Below are 24,327 nucleotides of genomic sequence, written 5' to 3'. Positions count from 1 at the left end.
GAACCAAGGATTGAAAATATGGACCACAAAATATCAGAAAGCACCGCCAAAATGGTGAACGGAGTTTCAACTTGCCCCACTAAAGATGGTAATTGTACAACAGAGCCACCACCGGTGTACCATATTCAATAGATGACGATCTTGGCAAAAATTATATAGCTGTCCTAAGCTGCCCGATTAAGAATTCCCCTCAAAATGATGGGAAACAAACAAAAAAAAAAAAAAAACGCTCATTTTCAACTTATTATTATGAATATTCTTGTAAGTTAATTTAATTGCTGACACTGCATTTCTGGGTCATCAACATGTTGTGCCCCTCCTGCTCCAAAAGTCAAACTCCGCCTATGGGAGGCACACCATAAGCTTGAACACATCTATACTCTAATTTTCGGACTTGGTCACTACTTTTTCTCCCTGTGTTGCACTCTGCAGTTTATAGTCCACTATGGTTTATTTATGGATTTTTACAGGCTAATGAGCTGCATGTCTTTTGGTCTAAATACTCCATAATACAATGTGGACACCTGAGGCTCATAGTCCAGTGCGGCTTGTTTATAAACAAATAGGTTTTTTTGTTTTTTTTTTTTTTTTGTGGAATTTGGTGGGTGCGGCTTAAAGTCAGGTGCGTTCATAGTCCGAAAATTGTGATAATTCAATAGGACATTCAAGGAACAAGCAATTACAAAAACCTCTTATAGTGAGACAGATTAGAAGGCCAATGGGAAGCCTTATGGTTATGAAAGAAAGCATATATCGACAGGTGCGAGTTTCAGAATAATTTACTTTTTTCATCATTTGTTATGTTATGTAATCTAATCAATGTTCATTTTTTTATAGTTGATTTATTCATATCTAATAAAGATTGTGTTACTTAAAGTTGGTAAATTTATGTTTTAGGGTTTTTTATATTGTTTTGACTGAATATTTACTATGGCTTTTGTAACAGGATTTTTGTTGTTGTTGTTGTCAAATAACATCGATTATTTTTAGATCAGCCAACAGCACTCACTAACAAAAATAAATAAATAAAGCGAATCCATCTTAATTGCGATCACAGCGCTTACATTTAGTGGAGCTGTAGTGGAATCATCAGCATAAAACCCTGAGCATCCCCTACTTAAAATAATAATAAACTACCTATACTTAAACATCAGGCTATATTTTTTAAGGCTGTACACGATGTTGTTTTAAGAAAAAAATTAAGTTGTTTATTTAGGGTTTTATAGTCTGAAGCCACAAGTGCTGACCATCAGGTTTGATTTTCTTTCCTCCACAAGCCACTTTGAAGGTAAAGCTTCCCATCAAAGTATAGTGTCTGCAGCCATGGCCCCAGTTGTTTTGTGCGTGAGCGATTGTGCCGCACGCATTATTGCGCCCACTTTGTTCGTGCTCAGCGGCCCAGAATAAGTTGCTCATTATGGCGGCCAAGGGGACAGGTTTTGAGTTTGATGTCATGGCAGTAATATAGCCCAGAAGAAAGCCTTCAATGGTGACATCTGTTCAGGGCGGCGTACAGTTCGCTATCACAGCAACCTGTGCACCATCTGAACACATACACGATTTAGACAGAAATTTGAAAACAATATTCATTTTTTATTTTACTACATTACTAGTACTTCTGAGTTTAACACACAAGCAACATGCTGGCTGTCACGCCGACCTTTGACCTCACCCTTGCTGCAATGATCACTCGCTAATTTGTTACCAAGGGCCAGCATGCACCCCCACACTCGTCCTCTTCACCCCCCTACATGCACCACTGTCGCATGTGCTCAATCTTGCACGAATAATGGATTTAAAAAAACCTAAATCACCCTTGCTTACCAATAATTATTCATATTTTTTATTGCATATTTCATATTACCCTGTTCTTTTTCCCAGTTTTATTATTTTTTTCCCCAGTTTAGGATTTTATTTTTACATGGGATCAATTTAGCATATTCTAATAAAGGGGGTTGGCAGACTGTCTCCCAACTTAGAGCTAAGGGAATTACAAGTGTATCATTTATGTGCACGGTGCACAGTCACGCAGCCACACCGGGTGGTGATGTTGTGCTGTTAAAGCCAACACTGATAGGTGCACGACGGAGCAGAGAGGAACGGTATGTAGCTCTTATTTATTTGTCATCGTCATTGTCACATTTGTTTTTCAAGGCCAAATCACTGGTTGTTTTGTCGCATCTAATCGCGGGCTTTTGATGCAAACAGAAACGGCTAAATTAAGAATCTTTAATATAATGATAATATTAATGTATTAGGTTTATGCATTACTTGTACATTTAAAATGCAAGAGCTCCCATCACGCAAATAAACTGTGTAGTTTTCCGGTTTAAGTTTCACTTGTGAAAAAAATTCAAGTTGGTTATAAAAAAGCCTAAATTAATGCATATTCTAATATTCAAATTGAATTATTGTATATCAAGTATTTCGTTTGAATAACTTCTAAATGCTGCCAGGTATTAGGAACACGTGTAAAACCTGTATCAATGTAATTCAAAATCTGTTTTTAATTAACATGTGCAAAAAACTAACGTGCTTGGTCATTCCTTCATTTTTATATACCTGAGAGCAAAGTAGTGTGGATTAATTCGGGAGATGGGGGGGACTTGTGTCCAATGGTAGAAACACAAGAATTAATCAGGCACACCATCTATCAGGCTGTGTAATAAAGGAAGCGACATGGCCAAGGCAGATGATGTGATGAATAATCCCTGGTCGTTTTAATTAACTTTTCCCTGTCCTGTAATGACCAAGCTGGTCAACAGAGTCGGTCAATAAGCATGTTAATATCAAACAAATAAAAGTGCGGATGATTAAAAACCTCCCGCGTTATTAAATTTGAAATTCAAATGAAATGTACGCTTCCAGTGCGCACTGCATGCAAAATAGAGCAGGACGAGAGTGGCGTGCATCTAAACGCTCCATGCACCGCTTGCACCTAACTTCGTATTACGTAACAGCACCTTGAACAAAAAGAATGTCAATAAAGTGATAAAGCCGATTGCACATGGAAATATTTATAGTCAAAATCTAGCCTGTTAGTATTGTGCAATCACTCATTTCCATAAATAATACAGACACCAACATAATCCCTTATAGCCGATGTAATGTGTGTGTGTGTTTTTTTTAATTTTGCAAAATGTGTATCAACATAATTGGCGTCAATTATGGGAGTTATTTTAATATAGAATCCAACGAGGGAAGAACAAAGCATGTCTTTATACACTGGAAGTTTGTGTATATTAAATTAAGCATGTGAATTTTTTTTTGTGCAAAAGCTGTCATGTGATGATTTAAAAGGAATATGCCAGGAACATCAAATGCAACAAAAAACGTAAGGTTTTACATAAAGGAAAAAGGAGTGAGATTTTTTTTTTTAATGTAAAACTTTTATTGACGCCCTGCTCATCCGCCCTTGACTCTTCTAATTTATGGAAAGTGATGTTCTGTAAAAAATCTCAATAAGTGGCCCCCTAATTCCTCCCTCCTTATTCACTCTCATTTAACTTTACCTTCCTTCCGCTGTCTTTTATTATGGAGGGGGCGGCCTGGGGGGTGGAGAACCCTGTCTATTGATGACCTCACGGGGGCCGTGCGGTGTCCGCGCGGCGCGCTGGAGCCGCTGATTGGACGCCCGTGTCACAGCGCCACTTCAAAGCCGCAGAGGAGCCGCGGGACCGTGGAAGAATGGGCGGAACGCATCATTGTATTGCACACCTCTAAAAAAAAAAAAAAAAAAAAAAAAAAAAAGGAAAAAAAAGAAAAGAAAGAAAGAAAGAAAAAGGGGGAAAAACACTGCTCGGATTCATAAATATAAAAAGATCCTCGGAGGAGGGCTGTGGTTTTTTGTGTGTGATGGCAACTTCACTTCTAGGGGTGAGTCTCCGAAAAGACTTTCTTACTGCTTCAATTAGTTCTTGTCATTGGCTGCTCCTCTCCTGCTTGGTTAGGGGATTACACTTAAAAACCTGGGGGCAAAGTTACAGCAAAGGCAGTGCTTAGTTTCTGTTTTCGGTAGATGGGATAAAAGTTGGTGCGCTTCTCTTGTTTGTAAAAGTTTATACAGGTACGCATAGATTTAAAGCGTCTTGTCAAAAAAACAGTGCGTCTCTAACAAGTCACTATAACTTGTCGTTTTCTCCCTCCAGGAGGAGCCGAGATTGGGATCGACTCCTTTAGCCATGTTAGCTGCAACATGTAACAAAATCGGGAGTCCGAGCCCTTCCCCTTCCACCATTTCGGATAATTCCTCATCATTCGGGAAAGGCTTCCACCCGTGGAAGAGAGCCGCCGCCAGCAGCTGTAGCCTGGGCTCCGGCTTGTCGGGCTTCGGGGTTTCCCGCAACGGCTCGGCCATCTCGGACTCGTTCGGCTCCAACAGCTCAACGGGATCCAGCGCCTTCTCCCTCACGTCCGGCGCCTCGTCCGGGTCACACTTCGGAAACGACTACTCGGTGTTCCAAGCCTCCGTGTCGAACGGCTCCCAAGAGTCGGGCCACCAGCCGGTGTTCATCTCCAAGGTGCACACGTCCGTGGACAGCCTTCAGGGCATCTACCCGAGGATGAGCGTAGCGCATCCGTACGAGTCCTGGTTCAAGTCGTCTCATCCCGGCATCCCCGCGGGAGAGGTTGGAAGCACGGGGGCGTCCGCGTGGTGGGACGTGGGAGCCGGCTGGATTGACGTCCAGAACCCCAACGGAGCAGCGCTCCAGACGTCGTTACATTCCGGCGGACTCCAGACGTCCTTACACTCTCCCCTGGGCGGATATAATTCTGAATATTCCACTTTAAGTCACTCTGCCTTCAGTACAAATCCCTCTCCGCACCTGTTGACCACTGGCCAGCACCTGATGGACGGCTTCAAACCGGTTCTCTCCTCATATCCGGACACGACCCCGTCTCCGTTAACCGGTGCGGGCGGTACCATGCTCTCCGGGGGTCCACCCGCCTCCTTAGCGGGGTCCCCGAGGTCCTCCGCGCGGCGCTACTCGGGCAGAGCCACCTGTGACTGTCCGAATTGCCAGGAGGCCGAAAGACTGGGACCGGCTGGCGCCAGCCTGCGGAGGAAAGGCCTCCACAGTTGTCACATCCCAGGCTGCGGAAAGGTTTACGGCAAAACGTCCCACCTCAAGGCGCACTTGCGGTGGCACACCGGTGAGCGGCCGTTCGTGTGCAACTGGCTCTTTTGCGGCAAGAGGTTCACGCGCTCCGACGAACTCCAGCGACACTTACGCACTCACACCGGGGAGAAAAGGTTCGCTTGCCCGGTGTGTAACAAAAGGTTTATGCGCAGCGATCACCTTAGTAAGCACGTAAAGACTCACAGCGCAGGGGGTTCGGCCGGTTCAGGCTCAGGCGGTAGCGGGGGTAAGAGGGGGAGCGATACCGACAGTGAGCACAGCGCACCGGGGAGCCCCCCGTGCCACTCCCCGGACCTGTTGCACCCGGCCGAGTCGAGGCAGGGCGTGGTGGGCTTGAACGGCCTCTAACTCCACTCGCATGACGTTAAAAGTGTGTGAACAACTATACAAAGTGTTGGAAATTTGCTGGAAGGACTTGACAGTGCTGGACATTACTGTATAATATGTGTGCGCAGAATGAAAAAAAGATCATGTATATTTCTCAGTAAGGACATATCAGTGTGTGCACAATGTTCCATCTTCTAAAAGGCCTTTAGAATTCTCTGTGACATGCAGTTTGGTGTGTATTTTATTAAAAGGCCAAGACATTTCTTAAATTATATCCTATTGGCAAACAACATGCAAAATCGTCATTTAGAAATAGAATAGGCCTATACATTTCCCAATTAACGTACCAGTTTGTGTATGCATGTATAATTTGTTTTTGTCGTTTTCAATAATTCGTTTTCAGCCCATGCATTTCTCCAAAAGGGGACGAAAGTGCACAGTATCATGCATTGGGTTAAAATAGGCCCACAAATTTTACATTATTTGTGAGGACTATGGGCAGCAGTGAAGAACATTCATTGTATGCACAAAACTCCATCTAATTTATTGCGAAAACGGGCCAATACATTTTTATTATATACGCGCATTTTTGTCATTTATGAAGAAAATAAGCCTATACGTTTTTTATTGTGGACATTATAAATTGGCGTATGCACAATAAACGATGTAATTATTTTTTTCCTGAGGACATTAATGCCTCACTATCTAATTTAGTGAAGCACAATGATCCATGTCATTTTTTTGAGAAAATAGGCCTTTACATTTTTTTGAGGTCATTAAGGCTATACTTTTGTACTCTCCATGATCCTTACACTGAAAAATAAGTCGTTGCATTATTGGGCTATGACTTAACAATTATACTCATCTTTATGCACGATGGCTCTTCCTAAGTGTTTCTTATTAGGACATAAGACCTGCACACTTGTAGTTAAGTGCATAATAGTTGATATACTTTAGTTTATGATACCCCATTTTGTTGGGGAAAATGTAGGCCTGCGAATTACTGAGTAAGGGCGTGACAGGAACAACAATGTTCCATCATGCGATGTCATTTATTGGGAAAATACAGGCACTTCTTTTTGGATTGACGTTTTGCTGTTCTAATAGAAATATCCCCGTGTAACAGTGGGGGAAAAGGAGGGGACAAGTTTGGTTCATGCTTAATGTGTCTTTTTAGAGGGGCTGCAAAAAGTTGTGCTGTCAATCTGTTAGCAGCAAACTCTGGCACTTTATACTGTATTACCGAGAAAGACAGATGAACATAACTCGGTGAGGAATACGGAAGGAGGATAATTAGGCCGTTTGGTTAAATGGCCATGACACTCACACACACATACGCAAACTTTGTGTCCAGCCCATGTGCGCCAAGGCAAGTTTGTATACTTTTTAGTTGAGGAGGTCCTATATCTGACTGCAAAATGTGTTGTAAATATTGAACATGTAGGTTAGAATATAAACCAGTGTCAAAGGTGAGTATGTATTTGTCCAGGAGACGATTTTGTATAGCTATTTCTAGTTGTATATGGACTCTAGAAATATTTGAAAATATACGCGGAGATGTACTTTGGATATTTTGCTTTGACATGATATGAAATGTATTGTGGGAAATTCTATTTAACCACGACTTTTCTTGTATTTAGGGGTCTATTGTTAGGCGCACTTTTGAATTGATTTGTAAGGTTTGGAGATGAGTTACTGTTTACCCACTCTTGAATTTTTTTAATTTAAGTAAGCATGTTGTAAAGTGATTTTAATTTTACAATATCTCTTTTTCGTTTTGTTTTCCCCATTCTAAGAATGGCTTTTTATGTGAGCCACTCAATAAAGGCAGTATGGACTCAGAATCACTTTGTTGGATCGATTAAATGATTGGCAATGAAACTTTTTTATATTACTGGAAAAATCGATGTTTATTTTTGAAGCATTTTCAAAAGTGGATCACTTTTTAAGTCAGTAAGTTATATTTTACATCAACAGGATATTGCAATGGTTCATTAATTACTTTTCAGTAATTATTTAAATCACAACGTATTGGAGCGTTCAAGAAACAACCAATAAAAATTATACCGTATGCATATTGAAATTTGGACTGAATTTCAATATGAGTTAAACACTCCCCCCCCCCCCCCCCCCCCCCATTTCGCTGTTGTGTTGAATTGTTCAATAATTAATTGCGTAATTTACGGTCTTTTCTGTAGTTTTTCTTTTTGATTGGTGTGCCATTTGAGTACAGATTTTGAATATATGCTTAAATTATGTTTCTTTAAAAATAATTTCAGTGACCATATTAACATATTTTTTAACATATACTGCCCGGTGGAGGCAAGCAGAAGAACGTTTCAGACAGGCTTCTTTTGACTTGATTAATATAATACTAATAAAATTTTCCTTCCCCTGTAAACAATAATGTTATAATTTGATTGTTCAAATTCATAATTGTTGCACAAGTTCTACATTGTTATATCTTGAAAACAATATAGTTGATACTAATCATTTTTAATCAAAGATCCATTATTATTATTGAACTTTTGCGTTTTTTTATTTTTTTAATTTTGATATCCATTTAGGGGTTATAAACCTGATAACGGATTCAACTTCTCCGCTGTGTATTTGTGTTGCACACCATATACAGTAGAATTGGATCACGCACCTAACGTAAGATTGAATAATTAGAAAGAGGAAAAAAAGAATACTAACGCCAGAGTGCAAGGAATACTTGTGTAAATGTGAAAATAAGGTATTTCAAAGATATGTACAATCTGAAACCTGTGTGTTTAAAAAAAGGATTTTTTTTTTTTTTTTTTTTTTTTTTAAAAGCTTTGCAAGGGAAGAGGAAAATTAGTTTACACTTCAACTACAGTATGCGACTTTTCAGCGCCCTCTGTCGTTTAAAATGTTTTGTTTTTGTCCCAGACCATACGTTCTGATAATTTTTGGACGTCAACAAAACCCAAAGAACAAATTAGACAAATTTATGGAAGGGATATTTTTGTGTGTGCTATTTCAATAAAGGAATCACGAGACAGCCTGAACCCATTAACCTCTAACTCACAGATATATATATAAAAAAAAAAAAAAATAGTGTATGAGTTTAATTTAACTGTAACATACATTTAGTACAATATATAGTGCAAAGGCTCGCTTTGTAGGTACTGCATCTTACATTGACTCTCTTATCTTTTGTATCAAAATAAAATATTTTTTAAAAGTGTGTTTTCCAATTTTTAACTTATCACTAAAACTTAGAATAGGATGATTGTTTAAGATGTTGAATATCAATGTTGTCCTTCTTTCATATAAACTGCGGATACGTCCACACTAAACAGTCAAAAGAGGGGGAGAAAAAGATACTGATGATGTTTGATTTAATTAAAATTTAAAGTCACTTATTTCACTTATTCTATAACTAAAATACGATTAAGAAACACATGAGTGGCAGATACTTCAAGTTTTTGTATAAATAAATATATATGTATAGTCACATGAAGCTAGTACATGTGTGCAAGACACCCTCAGCATTGTAGGGCATGTGAGATCTTTTCAGGCCATCAGTGGTCATCTTCCTGAAGAGGAATACTCATCACCTGTTCTATACAAGATTATAAGAGAACTGAGCTGTCTAAAATGGATGAAGACCACAGGAGTGGATTCAAACCGTGTTTCCATCCAAACCTTCGATTGACCCAGTCAATTGGACCACAAGGAATACTCTGAAGATCAACTTTTCAAGTTCTTTTTCTAGAAAAAATCGCATACTTGTTTACTACCACTGCCAAAACAAGTCAGAGTGATTTTACCGGTGTACCATTTTCTGTTTTCAGCTAATTAGATTTCTTCACGTAACCACATGGTGTTGAACTTAGTGAAACGGGAAATTGCAAATGAAATAATGTTCATTATACTTTTACAAATATTGATCTGGCTCTGTGTTTCTTTTATTGAACCATTATTTCAGCGTTTTCTTGTCTTTACTAAACGAAGAAATCAATTTCAATTTGGAAAAAATCTCACAAAACCATGAGTTGAGATTAGTGCAGGCCTTCATTAATGTGACTGAAACAACAGGCTACAATAGGTATAGTATACAGTGCTGGCCAAAAGTATTGGCACTCCTGCAATTCTGTCAGATAATGCTCAAATTCTCCCAGAAAATGATTGCAATTACAAATGCTTTGGCAGTAACATCTTCATTTATTTTGCTTGAAATGAAAAAAACACAAAAGAGAATAAGGAAAAAAATGAAATCATTATCATTTTACACAAAACTCCAAAAATGGGCTGTATAAAAGTATTGGCACCCTTTGAAAAATCATGTGATGCATCTGTAATTTGTGTAATTAACAGCCCCTGTTACTTACCTGTGGCACATAACAGGTGGTGGCAATAACTAAATCTCACTTGCAGCCAGTTAAAATGGATTAAAGTTGGCTAAACCTCTGTCCCGTGTACTTGTGTGTACCACATTGAGCATGGAGAAAAGAAAGAAGACCAAAGAACTCTCTGAGGACTTGGGAAAGCAAAATTGTGAGGAAGCATGGGCAATCTCAATGGTACAAGTCCATCTCAAAAAACCTGAATGTTCCCGTGTCTACCGTGCGCAGTGTCGTCAATAAGTGTAAAGCCCATGGCACTGTGGCCAACCTCCCTAGATGTGGACGGAAAGGAAAAATTGACAAGAGATTTCAATAAAAGATTGTATGGATGGCAAATAAAGAACCGCGACTAACACCCGAACAAATTCAAGCTGTCCTGCAGTCCGAGGGTACAAGGGTTAGCGTCACTTCTGACCCAGAGACATACAAAAGCTAGGATGAGTTTGCTGAAACTTACCTGAGAAAGCCAAAAATGTTTTGGAAGAATGTTCTCTGGTCAGATGAGGCAAAAGTACAGCTTTATAGGAAAAGGCATCAACATAGAGTTTAAAGGGAAAAAAAACGTGGCCTTCAAAGAAAAGAACACTGTCCCCACAATCAAACATGGCAGCGGTTCCCTGATGTTTTTGGGGTTGCTTTGCTGCCTCTGGACTGCTTCACCGTGTGCATGGCATTATGAAGTCTGAAGACTACCGACAAATTTTGCAGCACAATGTATGGCCCAGTGTGAGAAAGCTGGATCTCCCTCAGAGGTCATGGGTCTTCCAGCAGGACAACGACCCAAAACACACTTCAAAAAGCACTAGAAAATGGTTTGAGAGAAAGCACTGGCGACTTATAAAGTGGCCAGCAATGATTCAGACTTGAATCCCATATAGAACACCTGTGGAGAGATCTGAAAATGGCAGCTTGGAGAAGGCCCCCTTCATATCCAGTGTTGTTAATTTTACTTTAAAAAAGTAATTAATTACAGTTACAAATTACTTTTCCCAAAAAGTAATTGCGTTAGTAACTCAGTTACCTGAATGTAAGAGTAATTAGTTACTTGGCAAAGTAACTAGTGATTTTTTTTTTTTTCCTAAAAAAAAAAAAAAAAAAAAAAAAATACAGGTCACACAATGTGAAGCTTAAAGGGTTTGGGGGACAATTGGCCCTAGCCCAATTCTTTACCCTCCACTTAACTAGACACAAGGGTATTGCGATAACTAGCTAGTAACCTTTGCTATGTGTGGAAGTCATTTAAAGTTGTGAATCAATCGTTAAAGTTGTTAAAATTTCTCCCGTTATTGCATTAGTTCCCTTCTGTCTACTTTAAACATGTGTAAGTTTTAAAATTGTTTCATCATTTAAAGATAGATTTAAGTTAAGATTTTGCCGATTTAGGAGCATTTTAGATTAAAAAAAATTACTTAGGTTCGCTAGGAAGGATCTCTACATCAGGGCCTTCCTGAGAGGTCTACTGCTTTAAGATGGCGGCTGTTTACAAACGCATGTAGTCCTTAAAACATGTTGGCAATGCAGCAGTGTCTGCCATTTGCATCTAGTTCTATAATATGATATCTACCGTGTCATGTGGGTGTAGTTTGTCGGCTATGGCTGCAATCAGGTATTATTGGAGCCACCTAGCATCGCGGTTGCAACGGCGTCTTCCCCACTCCTGCTCTGCTCTCGTCCCCGTGAGTCCGTTTCTCTCAGACTTTTTTTTATTCAACCAACTTAGTAACGCATAGTAACGCACGCCTTTCCCGCCTCAGTAACGGTAACGGCGTTGCCAAGATGAGAAAAGTAATTAATTAGATTACTCATTACTGAAAAAAATAACGCCGTTAGTAACGCCGTTATATTGTAACGCCGTTATTAACAACACTGTTCATATCTCAGAGACCTGGAGCAGTTGGCCAAAGAAGAATGGTCTAAAACTCCAGCAGAGCATTGTAAGAAACTCATTGATGGATACAGGAAGCGGTTGTTTACAGTTATCTAGATGTAGATACAGTTGTCTAGTCTCTTCATCACTAGTCACCAGGTGTCCCCTTTCCCCCCTCCCCTCTGGGGAGGGGCTATTTTTCAGCTGCAGCCTCCTGACTGTCCGGACCCCTGGCTGGATGGACGTCCTCGTTGCTACCCCCGTCTCATCTGGCTAGATGGACCTCTTCTTGTTTCTTTACTCCACTGCATCTTTACGGACTGTAACTTCGCTTGCTAATTCCCATTAGCAGTCCTGGGGCTTCCTGTCTATCCGTCCTGGGAGTGGATCTCTCCTGAGCTGTGGTACTCCCCAAGGTTTCTCATTTTCTCCCAATGACTCTGGAGTTTTGGGAGTTTTTCCTTGCCGACATGGAGGGTCTAAGGATGGGGAATACCCAGGACTTGAATGTATTTATTCATCTTTGTTGCTTCATTTGCTGTTTCTGATTGTGTATCATATTGCCTCGGCAAAGCCCTTTGAGACAACGTTGTTGTGATCCAGGGCTATACAAATAAAATTGAATTGAATTGAATAGTTATTTTGTCTAAAGATTGTGCTACCAAGTATTAGGCTGAGGGTGCCAATACCTTTGTCTGGCCCATTTTTAAAAAAAAAAATTTTTTTTGAGTTTTGCCTGAAATGATAATGATTTTTTTTTATTTATTCTCTTTTCTGTTTTTCATTGCAAGCAAAATAAATGAAGATATTACTACCAAAGTATTTGTAATTGCAGTCATTTTCTTGGAGAAATTGAGCATTATCTGACACAAGTGCAGGGGTGCCAATATTTTTGGCCAGCACTGTACATATTAAATATTTTTGTCACATTGCTGTTGCTTCCTTTTGACTTGCTTAAGACTACTTGTTGGTTTTGATGAAACTGGAAAAAAAAGCACATGTTAAAAATGAGAATATTTGAAAAATGGCTCCACCGTGTGGCTAACAAGTGATGACACTAAAGCAAGGGCGTAGGTTTGGTCTCGATATTGGAAAGGACGATATGAGAGCATAAAATGCATGTACACTTTTTGCTGGGGACAGGATATTAATAAGACCAAATAGATTGGGTAAACGGGTCAGGGCTACATTTCTCACCAATATCAACCTAATTAAGTGATAGGCTACATGATCAATGCAGAATAAATGTGTATTGATTTATACTAACTTTCACACTGCCAATTTTTTAACAACTAAATCTGATCATTTTCCTTAAATCTTGTCGAATAATTTTCTCCATCTTGTTTTGAGTGTTAAAGACTAGTTAACTGATTAATGCGTCAGACTCTTCCATTTACTTTACGTAAATATTACTATTTGTTCTTGTTAAGCCTATACATTTAAAAGTTGTTGATTTCTCAACTAATTCAAGAAAACTGCTTTCAAACAAGGTTTTGAACAATATCCATTTTTGAATTAAAAACATTTCTGAGGTTTTTTTTTTTTTTAGATTAAATATGCTTTTTGCTTAAAATAATCTGTTAAGCTTAGTTTCAGCTAGTTATCTTCTTATTTCAAGAAATCTGAGTAAAATTTACTAGAAGCGCTGGCAGATAATTTCACTTATTAGTATATTTACACTGCAAACAAGGGAATTAGTCCCCTTGGGGGGGCAATCATTTACTTTATCATTATTAACAAAAATGCTGGATCTAAGTAAACTGTGCATAATATCGAGTTATATAGCAAAATATATCCAAGTTTAAATGAGCTTGGCATACAGCCCCAGTTTTGAGTTCTTACAAAACAGTCAGCCAGTAATAGAGTAAATGGTTAATTAGGTAATCCCACCAAGGACAGGTGCCATGTTAACTCCAGTTAACCTTCGCTTGGGGCTTGATCACACAAAAGAGCACTGATACCCAAACAGAGTAAAATCAATGTTAAAAAAAAAAAAAAAAACTGGAAAAAAAAACTTATGCAATGCATTGCAAAAATGTTAGACCAGCACCATGTGGTTCGTCTATTACATTTTGTTAAATTTGATCATTTGCATTCATCACACGTATATTCTTACTGCTGCCTTAGTGTATGACATGTTTCATCAGGGGCGCGCTTATTTGTCTGTAAGCCCTCGAAACCGCCCCTCAGTTTCAGGTGTTGTAATATCCAGTGGTAAATACCAAGGTGCATTGTGGAGGTTGAAGTTCGCATGAAGTATAAGCTCCTCCTCCACTGAGTTTACGTGCTTGCTTCAAACTTGCAGTCCCAACATGCTCGTTGTGTGTGAAGGCAGCGCTAAACTGTGACAAGGAGACACTTAACAAGAGCACAAAGAGTCAAATGTTTTTGGAGCCTCTATTTCTGATTGTGCCCCAGGAAAAACTACAAACATCTAATGTCGAGGGTGAGATATTTTATTCTTTATATTATGGCATGTTTTATTGTTTTATATAGTTTGGCTCTGACATCACCATTTTACTGTGCTGGTCATAAATGTGTAACCTCCAGACTCACACCTGTTGAGACAGAGTTTGACCTTGTTGTGAACCTGGACAGCATTCATTTGAATGCTGTTTGAATATTATGCCAGTGTATAAAATATTTGCTCAGATCGTTACAGGAACTGGTGGAAGTTTTTTTTTTCACAGCAGGAACACTTTTGACACAACCACAGACTCAAAGGGAACTGACTGTAACCTCATAAAGCCTGACAAGACCAACCTGTTTTTGTTCACAGGTTGTAAGAAAGCACATTATTGATGAGTGACTCATTGTGACATGTCAAGAATAGGTTGTATCCTTTTCACGCCAACTAGTGACACATTGGCAAGCTGGAGCTTTTCTGCAATTTGAATAATTTGAATACTGTTTCATAGTAAGAAAGACAGAAATGTGCTTTGTACTGACTAAAAATAACTTGGAAAGTGAGATATTGTGGGTTAGTGTGTTGTTTTCTTAGTTATTTAAACTGCATATGACTCCAAAAAGCATGTTTATTTCATATTTCACGCAGTGTTTTTTGCTCCTGAATGAAATGGACCTCTTGGATGTGTGTAGAAGCGATTGTTTTATATATTCAATTTTTGAATCCCACGCCATGAAAATGAGTTACTTCCGGCTCCAGTTTCGGGTTTAGGACGAATGTGAATGTGACGTCACCCGGGTCAGCATCTTACAATACAGCATTGCTTTATAGCATGCAGATGGACTGCGGTTTCATCTGATTTTGCGGATTAATTCGTTTATTTTTTGCATCACGCAAGCCAAACGGCTGCAGAAAATTGTTGCTGCACCAGGGAGAGGCGAATGAGCCTTTTCAGGGTTTTAAAAGGTTCTCATTCACCGGCGGATATTGGCCAAAACAAGCCCTACCACTGTGGGACCATTAGAGTTACGAGAAAGTGAGTAAGCATCGTGTTTTGTATTATTTTAAATACTGGGATCATGGCACACGTTTTAATACGGAGGTGGCTCACATTTTGTGGCTGACATGCTCCTTGTCCACCGAGAATGCCACTCTGCCGACAACAGGCGCCTTTTTGCACATCCCCCCGCTGGGACAGTGCTATACTCGGCTAATTGCCCTCTTCATGTGCCCGGTGTTCTGTCAAATTTTCCACCCGATCAGAAATTGCAACTTTGTGTTTAAAATGGCTGTGAATACAGTGATTACAAAGTAAATACTACAAACTTTCTTTAAATAAAGGACTATTTACCTACGTTTGATCATGGACGAACATGTAGAAAAGTTCTCATCAGACACATTCTGCCATGTTAGCTGCACAACAACTGCACGCCGTGCCTTCGCCGTGTAGTTAAGCATTAGTTTACGCCATATTTGTGTTGGCCATGTGGCAGCTACGCACTCCTCCGACGTCGGCCAGTTTCTCCGGCGATAATTCTACAGCTGCTTGCCCGGCAAACATGCTCTCCTGCACGCAGCATGGGACGAGCTGTAACTTGCTCGCCGCCGGGCGGGTTGCCAATCGGCGAAGACAAGCAACAATCCTGCCGTCGTGTGACGAGTAATTTTTCGCTTGGAAAGCCGAGAATAGACTTTGAAACATCACTCTGTTCGGGTTAGCATGTCGGCTAGCTGTCACGTCGCCTGTTTTTTTACACTCTCCGAAGCCGTGGCAGGCTAATGGAAAAAAGCCGGACTAACTCCGGTGGGTGGCATAAAATATAGTTTGGGAGGTGCATGAAGTGGACAGTTTCGACCATTATGGAGTAATTTTGACATGTTGTACTGAATGAATGCATTTTTAATATTTCATACACCATTTAGCACAAGACTGTTACTTTATTTGTCTTGACCATACCACTTATTTAGCAAATTGGGAAAAAATACTGAGATAAAAAGTATATCCTGTGAAAATATTGGAGAAGAGAGACTGAAACAATGACATTTTGCGGCTCTCTTCGTCGCATTCATTTCCTCAGTCCCCCTCAATGGGCTGAATACTAAATCAGATGAAACCATGACCCTGCTGACGTCAAAACGGCGGATTAAAACACAAATTTCTCATCATCTGCACTTTGCCAAATTGTTGTATATAGTCGAAAAGGCTCAAAAAATGATTATAATTCACATAATAGTGCTATTTAAGACTTTTTTTTATCCTGTCGTACGCTCTTTGAGGCCTTAGCCGACAGGTATCTATTTGTGAAAACGGGATTCTTTTCTCATATCTGTTGGTTATGTTCTGTTATGTATCTAGACACTTCCATGCATTAAACACTGAACAAGTATTTAACATTTAAACAGGTATTTTCAGGTTATTTTACTATTATTAGTATAACATTAATTGAGTATAACTGTCATCTCATGGAGAGCATTCATTGTTAAAGGCAAGATACATTGGAACCAATTAGATCAGCTAATCATAATCCATGGTGGGATGCTTCCTTTTTTTTTTTTTTTTTTTAGCTTGTAGGTAGCATATAAAAATATGATCAATAAAGGGGCACTTAACTTTTGGATCAAACTGTCACAATCATGAAACCCTTATTAGCTGCACAGGAAATATTAACAAGTAAATTTTTTGCCAATTACTGTACTGTCTTTACATGACTGCTGGATAAATTGAATAAATCCAAATAATAAAAGTTGGTTTGATTGACAGAAGCATAGCGTAAACCGCAGTTGGATCAAACCGTCGCAATCATGAAACACTTATTAACTGCACAGGAAACATTAACAAGTCATTTTTTTGCCAATTATTGTACTGTCATTACATGACTGCTGCATAAATCTAATGAATCCAAATAATAGCAGTTGGTATGATTGACAGAAGCATAGTGTACACCACAGTAAGAAAAGAGCATAAAGGCTACCCAATGTCATCACATTTTTTCAACAACAACCACATAAATAAATAAGTTATTGCAGTATAAATAAATTATGTACCAGCATACACATAATAATTGTTAGGGTGTGCGTGAGCAGGAAGGGATCCCAGTGCAGACAAACGGTTCTGGCGACTAGTATTTTATTAGCGATCACGAGAAAGAGCGTGGCGGGTGGAAGTTTGCTTGGCTCGGGGCAGTTGAGCTGACGAGGAGGCTTGGAAGGGAGGCAGGCGAGGAATCCGACGAGGGGCGCGCAGAAAACAGGACCTGGGACGAAAGCAAGGTAGTCGTGAGCCAGTGAGCAAAGATATCATATAAGGAATGCGAGATACAACTGACGTGAGTAACAGACGAGTTGATCGGGCGACGAGGTGGTGGCGTCCACTGGCATATAAAACGGCTGATTGGTATTGCCAGCAGCTGTGGCCGCTCCACCCGTCTGGCGTCCAACCTACAAATCAATAAAAACACTCACACCTGCCCAAGGTGGGCCAGGTCTTAGGAGGGCGGGGCCGAGGCCCTAACAATAATGATATTGATGGGACACATTCCCCAGACACTGCGCCACGCCTTCAAGTAGGGGGCCGTCCCACACTCGCTTCAGTTGGTCGAAGTAGGTCGCAGTTATTCTCAAATACATGCAGCGATCAAACACCGGATTTAGGTTGAAAAAGTACGAAAGCTGTACCGCATACAAACAGGAAGGATTGTCTCAGGAGTGATTTGTTGGAGGACTCAAAGTAATTATTATATTTTTCGTACCATGCATGCATTTTAAAACGCTGTGAAAAAAATTAATGGGAGAAATTAACCGCATCGGCATTGGCGTCATAATTCTCAATATTTACGTAAGATAAATGCTAACTGCCTGGTTCCTTGCTCTTTTAACCAAGAAACCAGACAGTTTTATGTCCATATCTATAAAGAATTCAGGGATTCAAACATTTATTCACTAGAATTTTCAACGTAAAAACCTCTTTGCGGTGATAATGCGGCGCCACAGTGGCTTAAAGACTAGCAGCACATCCGACACATTTACGTAAAATAAATGCTAACTGCCCGTTTTTTTTTTTTTTTGTTTTGTTTTTTTTTGCTTTTAACCAAGAATGGAGACTGTTTTATGTCCATATCTATAAAGAATTCAGGGATTTACGCATTTATTCATGAGAATTTTCAACGTAAATACCTCTTTGTGGTGATAAGGTGGCGCCACAGTGGCTTAAAGACTAGCAGCACATTCAACATGGTACTTAAAATAAATGCTAACTGCCCGTTTTTTTTTTTTTTTTTTTTGTCTTTTAACCAAAAATCGAGACTCTTTTACGTCTATATATATAAAGAATTCAGGGATTTAAGCATTTATTCACAAAAGTTTTCAACGTAAAAAGCTCTTTATCTGTGTTTCCACTCAGTCAGCTTAGACGGAGATAGGCCCCCTATTAGTCGGCTCCGTGCCCAGTCAGTATATTCTGAAGTCTATGGTTCCAGTCTTCGATGGTGTGCCAAAATAAGCAAGGGAGTGTTTGGTATGCCTGAGAGGTGAAGCCATTCCACAAAAAACCCAACACAGACGTATGTTTTATATAAATTTATATATTTATACAAATTTTTAAGTCTGCTACGATTTTATGACCACACAGAGGGAAGGTTAAGATCTCACTCACTTTGTTTTTCCTAGTGAGGACACAAACTAAAATGACTCCTCCATTATTCATGGATGGACCATAATGACATTTGGTAGGTAAATTTCTAGAATTTATACGCGTCAATCCGTGGAGTCCAATTTTATAATTAACTGTGGACTTGTTGTTGTCTAAGTTTGCCATTAGAAAGCATGCGTGCTCTTTGGGTGTGCTTATCATGTATCTGGGCTGATGATAATCTACTTTTACGGAGCAGAGCTTCTGTAGTTCATTTGAACTTGTTTTGAAGCAAATACTATTTTATTACAAATTAAATTGTACGTCTTTAGAGGTTCCACGGTGTAGAATTGGTGGGATGATTTGTACTTTTTATGGGTGACTATCTGGAACAGGATATTATTATATAGTGTTTTGTTTATCAAATAAACTTGTTCCTGTTGTTTCCTTATAACTTTTCAGGGTCTAAAGGAGCTATTGGCATAAGTGCAGCATTACTAACTTATGTCGTGCACCATTGTACCAGCATATTGCCAGTATATTTGCACCACAAAGCTTCTATCACAAGGACTGTGTACTCTTTCATATGTCACAAAGAACAATTGAAAACAGTATATAAGGCACGAACACCTAGCATTCAGCGTCAGGTCGTCAGCGATTCAGCATACGTTCGCATGCCAACTAGCCATTACTGCTTGACTTGATTGTTTTATTTGCCTGTCAACATCAATAAAATCCTGTGTCTGTGATGCGCAACTGGATCCTCTGTCTCGTACATGATAACTTCTCATTGATGCTCTGGTTGGACTGCTTTTAACAGGATATTTTTCAACACTTACAGATAAAAAATGGATAATTCCTTGCCATGTGCAGGCAGTCTTGTGAGAAGCAGATCTGAGGGGACACTGATTGATCTGGATGAAAAAACTCTGAATGGGGAAAATCTGAACGGTAATGTCTTTAAATTGCAAGCAACCTAATTCATTTTAAAGCCTTTTTACTGATAAAATTCTGCCTTTTAAAATAGATGGAAATGTGCCACAAAATTCAAGGTATGACAAGTTAAGACAAAATCCCTTTTGGAACAAGCTGCCTGGATCTAATCCTTTCTTAGCTGACATTGTACACAATTCCGAAAGACTCACTTCCAACACATCACACACATTCGCAGGGACAGCAAAACAGCTAAATACAGAAAATGGGGACACCATTAGCACATCCTCAGATGAAGGCAACATGGAGAAGTTTCTGGAAAAGAAAAACAAAGCCAACAACAAATCCGGGAGATGGAAGAGTACCACAGACATTCTGGATAATTTTGAGAGGAAAGTACCAAAGAGGGGTGATAGCTTCAAACCGTCAAAGCCAGTTCTAAATCCTGACTTTGAGTGGCTAAAAAATGATAGAGAAGCCTATAAAATGGCTTGGCTGAGCCACAGGCAGTTAACTCGCTCTTGCCTGGACCTAAATGTGATTAGCCAGAGTCCTGGATGGGCTCAGACTCAGGCAACAAACTTTCAGGTCATCTGTAAACTTGGCCATGATGGAGGCACAGTCTACCTGCCAGACTCAGACATAAGTATTCATGTCCCAGAGGGCCATGTCCCTTTTGGCGAAGTTCAGGAAGTAACACTGAAGGCAATGCTGGACCCTCCACCAGGACTCAACAACAACTACACCACCACTATAAGTCCACTTGTGGAAGTAGTCCTGAGCAACATCAACACAAAAGGTTTAATATCTTTGAGGATAAAGCTTTCTGGAGAGGTGCGGAGTGACCCATTAAGTCAGGAACTGACCACAGTGGTCGGACTCTTGTCTTGCAAACGAGAAGGACCCTATGATGAAGTAAATGACTGTGACATTTTAAATAACATGATGCACATGCAGCTCCAACAGCTGAAGACACATTTTTATGTGATAGCAGTTGCAAAGGCCTCAGCCATCGAGTCCCCAGAAATGTCAGTCTGGGATTACCTCCATCGCCAAACCACTATTGCTGTTTATGGCCCCAGGTACATCCATCCATCTTTTAAGGTTGTATTAGTTGTGTGCTGTCATGAGGACGTACCACCAAAGCTTCCCTTTTCAGATATTTGTCGAGGAAACAAACAACTGCCTCCGCTAGTGCTACAGCTCTGGGGAACACATCACCTTAGGAGTGACAACCTGCAAGACCTGTTTGTTACCACAAGTATCAACGGCTCCACGTTTAAAATAAGACATGAAGACAAGGTGAAAGAAGTGAGGCAGAGCCAGCTCAAGATAGGGACTGTGCTGCATTTACCGGTGGCCTTATCTTGCACTGTCTGCAAAGACATGACTCCTTTTCAGTTAGACCTACAAGTAACTGAATCAAACTCTTCAATCATTGCATGTTTTCAGGTCCCTTCCCCTCCAGCCGCACCAGTTCGATGTGAAAGGCGCATGATAAATCAGACAAGTAGAAAACTAGTTGAGATGTCAAAAACATGCTCTATTCCTGAGGAACGGGTACCAGATTTCCCCATATTTAAGGATGGGCCTGTAATCCTAAAATGGTATGGAGTAGCAATAAAATCAGTTCTCCGTCAGCAACGTGTGGACTACCTATTGGAGTACTTCAAGGGAGACACAGTAGCTCTCCTATCAAAAGCGACTGTTAAATCGGTGGGGAATTCAAAGGTAAAGCAGTGGTACATTGGATTCCTCAGGGGCAGGACTGGTTTGGTTCATTGCAAAAATGTCAAGCTCATCACAGCGGATCAGGTGATTGACTTCACTGGTATTCACGTGACTACAGAGGTGCTCCTGGACAATATGACACTGCCCTTCAAGAAGCTTACATACATGTACTCGGCCATCCAGACACTAGTTACAGAGCACGTAACTAACTGGAGAGGTTTTGCAGATGCTTTAGGGTATTACAATTTGTCGCTGGACATCATCACTCGCAGAGTTGCTGAAACAGAAACTGATAAGGTGGCCTGTGTGCTGGAAAAGCTGAAGGAAGACTGCCACGCTGAGAACAGTGGGAAGAAATTCCTTCACGAACTCATGGTTGTAAGTAGACGGAACATTTTATTTAAAAAAATAACACACCAAAAGTACAGCCGAGAAATGACAAGTGTTTTTGTTGTCAGACAATATTCAACATTTGCACTCATTCTCCTGCTAACTCTAGTAACCTCACTCTTGCTGTGTTTTTCTTTGAAGGGTCTGTTAAAGATGGACAACATGAATCTTGTGACCCAACTGATTCAGAATACAGTAATCCTGTCCACTGCTGTGGAGCTGGGGGGTCGATGGCGGGAGCTCGCTGACAAAATGGGGAAACTAACCAGTGCTCAAATTGCTGTGTATGAGGCACCACACAGAGAAAAGGATGGTCAAGTTGGGCTTCAGGTCAGTTTAACAGTTTTTTTTTTAGCCCGATTGTGGCGCTATACCAGGGGATTTTTGTTTCTGTCAACTATAGACCTGTGAAGCCCTTTAAGACTATTTTTGTTTTAGAGCTATGAAAATAAATGTCACTGACTATATTGAAGCTCCAGTTATTTTGACCGTAATCTGATTTATAGCATATTGACTGACACTGTTATGTTATAGGTGGACAACTTGGGAAACTGAGCAGTGCTCAAACAGCATTAGTTTTTTTTTTTAAGGCATGATCTTATATTGTGCTAAATTCATTTCACTCGGTTTATGCAGCTTACAATAATTATGTTTTGAAAGATATTGTGTCTAAAGCTATTGATTTTTCTAAACATAATGTTTTAACTTTCGAACAGTATGGACAGGATATCTCTTGAAAGTAAAAGTATTTTTGTCTCGCACTGTCTTTCAGTTAATGTGGAAACCAGCTTACGACTTCCTGTTCACCTGGAGTCAGCGTTACGGAAACAGTTACAGAGACATGATTCAAGACCTCCACCTGGTCCTAGATAAGATGAAGAACCCTGCCACCAGACAGTGGAGACAGCTTACCGGTGCCCTTATAACAGTCAACTGCCTCGATATCTACCGGGCCGCCGCATACCCAAAGAACTAAGCACTTTGCAATCAATGCATTGCAATATTACCCCTGCCCTTACACTTCTTCTGTTTGTTAATTCCATGTCTTTGTCCTTTAACTACAGCTGGAAAACAGCTGGAAAAGGCCAAATGAGTTAGCAACACAGCACGGCACTGAAAACAATAACCCCATCCATCTTTGTTGACATTCATAATATAATTATGGTTACACAATGTATAGTTTTTTGTTTGTTTTGTTTTCTAGCACTTTTAGCTTACAGACTAAATGTTCCTTTTGAATAGAGGTGATAGAACTATTAAAGATGTTTGCATCAGTTGACCTGAAACACACAACATCTGGGTTGAGACACCAAAAAATGTGAATCCAAGAAATATATAATTGTGAATTATTTACCTGCATTAAATATTATGATTTATATGTGTTTCCCTAGTGCTCTTCCGAAGCAAATAATGTACTTAATATTTTGTATTTTAATGTATTTTATAAGTCACTATTACTTCCTACACAATACAATGGGGCAAATAAGTATTTAGTCAACTGTGCAATTGTGCAAGTTCTCCCACTTGAAAATATTAGAGAGGCCTGTAATTGTCGACATGGGTAAACCTCAACCATGAGAGACCTAATGTGAAAAAAAAAACAGAAAATCACATTGTTTGATTTTTAAAGAATTTATTTACAAATCATCGTAGAAAATAAGTATTTGGTCAATACCATAAGTTCATCTCAATACTTTGTTATGTAACCTTTGTTGGCAATAACGGAGGCAAAACGTTTTCTGTAACTCTTCCCAAGCTTTTCACACACTATTGCTGATATTTTGGCCCATTCCTCCTTGCAGTGATGTTTTGGGGCTGTCGTTGGGCAACACGGACTTTCAACTCCCTCCACAGATTTACTATGGGGTTGGGATCTGGAGACTGGCTAGGCCACTACAGGACCTTGAAATGCTTCTTATGAAGCCGCTCCTTTGTTGCCCTGGCTGTGTGTTTGGGGTCATTGTCATGCTGAAAGACCCAGCCATGTCTCAACTTCAATGCCCTTGCTGATGGAAGGAGATTTTCACTCAAAATCTCTCGATACATGGCCCCATTCATTCTTTCCTTTACACAGGTCAGTCGTCCTGGTCCATTTGCAGAAAACAGCCCCAAAGCATGATGTTTCCGCAATTCAGCATTCTTTTTCCTCCAAACACGAGAACCTGTGTTTCTACCACAAAGTTCTATTTTGGTTTCATCTGACCATAACACATTCTCCCAGTCCTCTTCTGGATCATCCAAATGCTCTCTAGCAAACCGAAGACGGGCCTGGACTTGTACTTTCTTCAGCAGGGGGGCACGTCTGGCAGTGCAGGATTTGAGTCCCTGGAGGCGCATTGTGTTACTGATAGTAGCCTTTGTTACTGTGGTCCCGGCTCTCTGTAGGTCATTCACTAGGTCCCCACGTGTGGTTCTGGGATTTTTGCTCACCATTCTTGTTATCATTTTGACACCACGGGCTGTGTTGCCCAACGACAGCCCCAAAACATCACTGTTCCAGAGGAGATCTGCATGGAGGAATGGGCCAAAAT

At 40.0% G+C, this 24,327-nt stretch overlaps 2 protein-coding genes across 2 annotated transcripts; both read left to right on the top strand.

The window, feature by feature from the left end:
• The first annotated feature begins 3,785 nt into the window (after positions 1-3,785).
• On the top strand, positions 3,786-5,489 carry sp8b (sp8 transcription factor b). The gene is made up of 2 exons (XM_057834723.1): positions 3,786-3,876; positions 4,149-5,489. The coding sequence occupies exons 1-2, from the start codon at positions 3,856-3,858 to the stop codon at positions 5,487-5,489; spliced, it is 1,362 nt and encodes a 453-aa protein (XP_057690706.1). The 5' UTR covers positions 3,786-3,855.
• An 8,530-nt stretch (positions 5,490-14,019) lies between these two features.
• Positions 14,020-23,332, top strand: macc1 (MET transcriptional regulator MACC1). The gene is made up of 5 exons (XM_057834415.1): positions 14,020-14,154; positions 19,584-19,693; positions 19,770-21,784; positions 21,938-22,126; positions 22,569-23,332. The coding sequence occupies exons 2-5, from the start codon at positions 19,591-19,593 to the stop codon at positions 22,770-22,772; spliced, it is 2,511 nt and encodes an 836-aa protein (XP_057690398.1). The 5' UTR covers positions 14,020-14,154; positions 19,584-19,590; the 3' UTR covers positions 22,773-23,332.
• Positions 23,333-24,327: the final 995 nt, after the last annotated feature.

Source organism: Corythoichthys intestinalis, chromosome 4, assembly GCF_030265065.1.
Source record: "Corythoichthys intestinalis isolate RoL2023-P3 chromosome 4, ASM3026506v1, whole genome shotgun sequence".
Classification (NCBI taxonomy): domain Eukaryota; kingdom Metazoa; phylum Chordata; class Actinopteri; order Syngnathiformes; family Syngnathidae; genus Corythoichthys; species Corythoichthys intestinalis.
Note: the sequence above shows the minus strand (reverse complement) of the source record. Positions and strands in the feature narration are given on the sequence as shown.